General features: G+C 46.5%; 1 protein-coding gene across 2 annotated transcripts in view; it reads left to right on the plus strand.

Annotated features, from left to right (window-relative positions):
* The window catches only part of LOC311363870 (uncharacterized protein), a 33326-nt gene that overhangs the window by 14192 nt on the left and 11634 nt on the right, over positions 1-7500 (plus strand). For both annotated transcript variants that reach the window (XM_084483855.1, XM_084483856.1), the window contains 7 exons: positions 964-1090; positions 1514-1549; positions 2212-2372; positions 3639-3765; positions 4555-4700; positions 6398-6524; positions 7425-7454. In XM_084483855.1, coding sequence (XP_084339981.1) covers positions 964-1090; positions 1514-1549; positions 2212-2372; positions 3639-3765; positions 4555-4700; positions 6398-6524; positions 7425-7454 — 754 coding nt within the window. The remainder of the gene's footprint in view (positions 1-963; positions 1091-1513; positions 1550-2211; positions 2373-3638; positions 3766-4554; positions 4701-6397; positions 6525-7424; positions 7455-7500) is intronic.

A 7500-nucleotide genomic window follows, 5' to 3' on the forward strand; every position in this document is an offset into this window, starting at 1 on the left:
TTACCAACACAAACAGATAAAGGATTCTTGTAGAGATAATGGAGTTGAGTTGGCGAAGCAGCGATTGTTTTTCCATGAGAGAGAGAGAAAAGGGGCAGCCAGGACATTCTGTGCCCGGTTTTTGTAGGAAGTTAAATGGCAACTACTTCTTCAAAACACTAACCAAAATGTCCTGTGTTTACGGTCTGAAATGGAAGCAGTGTTGTCATATGGCAGCATGTTTCTCTTGGTTTCACGGTGTGCCTAAACTCCACCACGTTCCTACATGCAGTGTATTTCTCCAAAGACATCTGGGAATGTCTTGTGAAAATATGTGGTCGAAAGGTTGAGGGATCTGCCCAATAAAAACAAAGAAAGAATCGAAATGTACCGAAAAGAAAAAAAACCTATTTCAACGGTTGGCACACATCCTCTTTGTTCCTGTAACTGGCCCGCCAGCTGTAGCTCAGGGCTGGCAACCATCACCACGTCTGTGAGGAAGGTTCCTCCTGTCTGGCCAAAATCCTGGCTGTAGCCACAGGCGGTCATTTCTAGCTGTAGTCGTCCAAAGCACTGCTGGGTTTTGGTTGGACGGGGGTGCAGATATTTACCTTAAACTGGTCGAAATTGCAAAGAGCTTTATTGCGAGCTCCCAGTTTAATGTCAATGGACCCTTTTCAGAGAGCTGTCATAGCAGGGTAAACAAAGGCGTGGCCCCCAACATACACATGGGGGAGGCAGGCAGGTGTTTCATATGTGTGTCAGCACCAGCGCGTGGTCACGGTGTGTGAGTCTGCTACCTGCTGCACCCCGCTACATAAAAGGAGCAGACATGTCATTATTCTTAAGAGCAACACCTGTGTTCGTCCCAGGATCACGCCTCTGTGAAAAGGGTTTATTACATCACATATAATATAATCTATCATATCATGTTTCTGTTGTTGTTGTTGTGGTATCATATCATGTTGTCCCCCTCCCTCTCAGGTGGCTGGTGTTCAGCGATCCCGGGTACCAGGGCATGCTGGCCGTGCTGGAGCCCGGGGAGTACCCCTTCCCCGAGACCTGGGGCTTCCCCTCGCCCTTCATAGGCTCCCTCAGACCCCTCAAGATGGTACGCGGCTGAAGCTAGCCAGCTAGCCCCTGCCAGCATTAGCCTGCCTGGACTGGAGCCTGTTTTGGTTTCTCTTGATAACATTCCATCACCCCCCTGTTGTTATTTAAATGAGATGGCCCCGCTAGTTTTGCTCGCAACGAAGTAGCAATCGATGATGACACACATCAATGGGAGCATTTGCATTTCTTAGCTTCTGGGAACAAGTGTTGAAAGAGTATTAACCCGAAACGAAAGACTTGTTTAATCAGCAGAATGCCTGTGTGCAGTGAGAGCAGCTGAGGCCCATAATATATTCTGTCAAAATGATAGAGCCCTTTTTGCATATAGTAACGTCCTATCGTTTGAGTGTTGTTGATTTCATGGGTGAATAAGCTTGGTTGTTCTAACGTTCGTTCCTCATGCTATGCTCTTGTGTTGCAGGGGGCCTTTAAAGTGGAAAATCCCAACGAGGTCAAGGTGCGTTGGGTTGGGTCTTTGTGTTATGTATTGTGTGACAAAAAGAGCTCTGTCAATTTAAATGTGGATTTATATTTTGATATTTTTTACAAATATCTGAATAATGAAAGCAATAGCTCTAGATATGTTATAGGCATTAATCCAGTGGGTTTTGGGTCCTGAGTATGTCAGTCCAGATCTACTGTAATGAAAATACATGAGTCTTGTATGGAAGTAAGGTGCCATTAAACCTATAAACCTAGACCACCTTAATGTCCGGGCTAAGCCTCAAATGCCCTTGATTCCTAGCAACTCCCCTGGTTGTGACAATAACATTGAAAGCTATTTTAGTTAACATCAAAAATAAAAGTTCCTTATGAACCAAACAAAGAGTTGTGAAAGAAAATAAGTTTTTGCAAATATACCACTGGCTTAGTCATCACTTACTTCCTTTTCCCTGGCAAAAACAGTCGGTTCAAATGTAATGTATTGGCAATTTTAGGCAATTTGTGCATGTCAAAGTCTGACACTTATTTCCTTGAAACGGTAACTATTTATTCAATGTATTGCGTCAAACCAAATGCCACACAGAGAAACGGTCAATGAAAATGAAAAACAGAACAATTTTGTAGAAACGATTTCATGATGAATCGCAATGATTGCCTCTTCGTTCCTGTGTCTAGGCGGTGCTGTATGAGAGCCCTGGCTTCGAGGGCCCCAGTGTGGAGATCGAGAGCGACTTGTTCTGCTTTGAGGGGGAGGAGGAGGAGGGGGGAGAGGAGGGCAAGGCCCTGACCTCCACCAAACTCACGTCTGTGGGCTCCTTAAAGATTATCGGTGGACTGTAAGTTGATTTTAATCAATATAATACGTTTTTTATTTATATTTATTTATATTATATAAATATACGTTTATAGATATATGTGTATATATATATACTTTTCTAACTATAATGCACCATGGAGTTCCCAGTAATGGATTGTGTTGTGTGTTAATCAGGAAGTCTCCATTTTTAAAATAATAGAATGAACTAACCTTTCGCAGTCGGTTGGTCTTTTCACGACATTATTGAAATAGTTATAATAATATATAATAACAACATAATACATAATAACAGCCCATACATAATAACAGCCCATAATAACAGCCCATAATTAAGTATGAATGAGCTGGCATTCCCGGTGAAGGGGTTGAAGTGTGAGGCGTGACAGCGCTGGTGCTTTGTAGAGACACCCTGATCCACCTGGTAATGTGGGCTTACTGTGGAGTGCGGGGGACGGCTGCTTTAAGAAGCCTCACGTGGCCAGAGCCAGGCTGAGGTCTCTGCTGGGTGAGGCTGCATACCTGGGCTGCATTTGGTATTCAAGGCACACAGGATGAACCTGGCCGTCTCCACACACACACTCCACTCCACGAAACGGCTGTCTTAACTTTCTGAACTGAGTTGGCGAATGGCGAATGATTTATTTAGAGTTCCAAACTTCCAAGCTGAACAACTCGTAACTGTTTTGTCTCCCAACAACACTTCAGCTGGTCCATTAGCTAGAGGAGACCAGACGGCATAATGCGATAAATAGGATTCGTTAGGAGAATATGATATCAAGCGTTTTAATTGGCTCTGTGTATGTCCTCCCAGATTGTACTGTGCTCAGTTTGTATGGATTTCCAGGCGTTTTCTTATATTTTAAGACTAGTCGACTAGTTGCTCACAAAACATATTGTTAGGGAGATTAGTGGTTAGGAACATCTTTGTTTAGAAGAGTACGCCTGCTGCCAAACAATGAATTCATGGTTTATCTGTGATGTATTACGCAGCTGAAAGGATGAAATCCAGCATTTTGTTTATCACATTCATTCACCAGGTGGGATTATGTGCATCCCAGTAAGGCAAGCAGGCAGACACAGATGCACTAACACACAATACTGACTAGATAAAATACAAACACAAAACATAAGATCCTAAAAAACAAAGAACATTAACAAAGGAAAAGGAAAAATTGTGCATGCAGTGAGATCTAAACGTCTAACCGGTGACTCAGTGGGTGACACACCACATCCAAATGCATTGTGGTTCACTGTCTCCAACTCTCTCTGTGGTCGCTCCCCCCAGCTGGGTGGGCTACAGCCAGCCAGGGTTCGAGGGCCGGCAGCATGTCCTGGAGGAGGGGGAGTACCTGGGCTGGGACGACTGGGGAGGGGGGTCCGAGCGCTTCCTGTCCCTGAGGCCCGTCCAGACGGTGAGTCCCACTCTGGAGCCCCAGGTCCGTCAGCCTGGCTGGAGGTCACTGCATGGAAACTGTTATGTTCGTTATCTAATATATAAGGATAACGTGTTGGTACCAGAGTGACACAAGCAGGTCGAGACGTTGATATCCGTTTTAGCTCGGTTCACTAGCACCAGAACAATGTTACAAAGGTACACTGAACAGGTGCTGTAGAGCGCCCCCTGGGCATGGGAGTACCAGCGCACACCGTTGACTATCCACTGCATACGTAACAGAAACCTTCATGGTAGTTGGTAGAAGAATAGGTTTTTAATCTGAGTGAGCCTCCTCTGGTCGCTGTCAGAAGGTTAGCTGTACCTCGTGTTTTGGCTAATGGAGGGAAGGCAGTCGACAGGGTGGGCTAATTGCTTTTCTTTGTTTCTGATAGCATAAAGGAACATGTTCGTTTCCCCAGCAGCTCGTGAGGCAGCTCTGGGACTCATTAGTTTGGCCTCTGGTAGCGTGTGATCAGCATTTTCCATTATTCATGACCTTTTATCGACTCTGTGGTTAATTCATGGAACGATACAGTAAGAAGATAGTAGCACAGTTCATTCCCTCCGTGGGAAGAAGAGCAGATTGTTTTCTAGAGGAATGACTCAACAATAAACAGATGTTATTTATTGACTTTAACTCTTGCTGTTCTTCTTTATTTTTGACTAGACGTTCAGTGAATGTTTATTCTGGTCTTTTATCTGATAACAACAATACATAAATAACAAAGGCATACGCACTCACTGTCGTGACTTTGTCGTCGTGCAGGACTTCATCTCTCCGCACCTCAAGATGTTCACCGACGAGGACTTGGGGACCCACGGGGCGCACATCGACCTCACCGTGCCCGTGCCCAGCATGGAGCTGACGGGCTACGGCCTGCGGACGGCCAGCGTCCACGTGGTGGGCGGCGTGTGAGTGTTTCCTCTTCCTGATCGCTTATCCACTAAGCTCCTCTCTAATGGCCCTGGCCCGTGTGCTTCACACGCCCCCGCGCCCCAGGGGCTCAGGTGTGTTGTTACCGCCGCGCCCCGAGGGCGGCGAGTCCAGACACATTGCGTCTGCCTCCACTGTTTGCGCTGGCGCTCCCTTCTGTCTTGTATTTGAGCTATTTGAGCTATTTGTCTGTCGTGTGACCTTTTCCCGCCGTTTACTGTGGGCTGAGAAGCAGAGGGGCTGGAGCACAGAGGCTCTGGGCAGGGTGAGGGGCTGGAGCACAGAGGCTCTGGGCAGGCTGAGGGGCTGGAGCACAGAGGGGCTGGGCAGGCTGAGGGGCTGGAGCACAGAGGCTCTGGGCAGGGTGAGGGGCTGGAGCACAGAGGCTCTGGGCAGGGTGAGGGGCTGGAGCACAGAGGCTCTGGGCAGGGTGAGGCAGAGGGAACAGGGTCTGAGCTGTGACAGAGCCCTGTGGCTGAAGGACGGGTGTTTTGTAACACCTGGTGAATGATAGTCGTGAGGCCTTACAAATCACCAAAGTGCTGAAGCTCAGAATGCGCCTCTGGTCTGGTCTTGTCCGATTAGGACAAGAGGTCGCAGGTTCTTCACCTCCAGAAGATTTAAAGGTGGGAGGGAAAAGCAGATGGAAGGAGAACGGAATGTTCTAAACGGCTGAGTGTTTACCTGAGTTTACATGAGTTTACATGAGTTTACATGAGTTTACATGAGTTTACATGAGTTTACCTGAGTTTACCTGAGTTTACATGAGTTTACCTGAGTTTACATGAGTTTACCTGAGTTTACATGAGTTTACATGAGTTTACCTGAGTTTACATGAGTTTACCTGAGTTTACATGAGTTTACCTGAGTTTACATGAGTTTACCTGAGTTTACATGAGTTTACCTGAGTTTACCTGAGTTTACCTGAGTTTACCTGAGTTTACATGAGTTGACATGCGTTTCCACTGTCAAACGGGTCAGCTATGTGGATTATGTTATGTATTAAACAATACAACACCTCGCCCTGATCACACTGCTGGCACAGTTTTGGCACAGTCACTCACCCCCGCTGCTGCATCTCCAGTCAACCCTGCCAGGCTCAAAGGCTACTAGACCTACACGTCCAACGCGTGTAGCCTGGCCGAGTACACTCTGACACACACACACACACACCCACCCTTAAGTACACCTACAAACGCAAACAGACTCGCTCTGTGTCAATCTTTCACCACTCTGACGCCCAAACACACATACGCACATACAGGCGCACGCACACACACACTGGACAAAAACGCTTCTGCCTGGTGCGCAGCACGCACGTTGAAGCTAGTGTTAATGTGCCCCAGTGCAGCCCTGCTATAACTCAGTGGTCATTCCGCTGTGAGTCTCGCGTGGGTCGCAGCCATCAGAGGGCTTCACATTAGTGGTTACATCTCAGCTGCCATCTGAAAGTAAACTTTACCTAAAGAGGCTTTTTTGTAAATCTGCGTTATGGCAAAAGTATCATAAGTAACCCTGTTGCAGTTAATCACGCGCCCAGAGACCACTTTGGCCCTGACTCTGTGTATATATAGTGAGACCGTTTTAATATTTAATTTCAGCATTCCATCGCTAATTGCGTGCAGACTTTGACTCTGCGGTTGTGTCCCGCTGTGTGTGCGCTTTTATTTTGAAGGTGGGTGCTGTTTGAGGAGCCAGACTTCTGCGGGGAGGCGTACGTGCTGGAGAAGGGGCTGTACGGGAGCCCGGAGGACTGGGGCGCTGTGCGGCCCCTGGTGGCCTCGGTGATGCCCATCGTGCTGGTAAACCAACCGTCTCACAAGTCTCACTTCAGATGAGCCGCTGTCTGTCTGGTGGCAGACGGGCTCAGATCTAGGTGAAAGGGGCGTCTCACATTCTATGGTCGTCTTTGTTTCGACCAATCGTGTTTGCGTGAGACAGGGAGCTTTAAGCTTGTACTTGGCTAACGGTAAACACCGAAGCTAAGACATCCTGTCCTGGCAATAAGGAATAAAGTGTCTGTAGAGGTTTCCAATGGAGCTCTTGTTATCCACAGTGATTGTGTAAATGAGTCTCTCTGCGGGAGAATATCCCCGCAGCACAACAAGAAACAACCTTTAACTTTTCCCGCCTTTTCTCTGCTGTCCCCAGATGTTCTCATATAACAGATGTTCTCATATAACAGATGTTCTCATATAACAGATGTTCTCATATAACAAGACTGCCAAACTGCGACTATGCAACACAACAAATGATTTCTGAATTTAAACCTAGATCGAGGAAAGAGGCTAAAACCATCGATAAAGTCTAAATTATAAAAATGATAAAAACATTTTTTTATAAATAAATCCACCCAGGACTCACTCAATCAGCCCAGGGATGGATTTTTGTATCCTCGGTATCGAGTGAGTCTAGAACCGTGGTGGAAAAATCGATGCGAGCTCACAGACGCAGACAGACTGGCGCTACGTGTGAAGGCTCTTCCTATTCAGTCACTAGAAGGTTGAAGTAGTGAATTGGGTCTATTAGAATTGCTATTATGACTATTAATGTTATTATGGAGTGTCTGTTGTCTGATGTCTGATAGACATCTTCAATAGACAGGGTCAGCTATTACAGACTGTGAACCATGGCCAATGGCACCGTTCTTACTGTTGTTCTGTGTTCCTTTCTTCTTCTGTTTGACCGTCTCCTCTCTTCAGGACAACTTGGAGAACTCTGCTAAATTCAAGGTAGGTGACTCAGACAGCGAAACACCTCCTTAATCTACTCTACTGG

The sequence above is a fragment of the Micromesistius poutassou genome (genome assembly GCF_964030765.1).
Source record: "Micromesistius poutassou genome assembly, chromosome: 19".
Taxonomy (NCBI): Eukaryota; Metazoa; Chordata; class Actinopteri; order Gadiformes; family Gadidae; genus Micromesistius; species Micromesistius poutassou.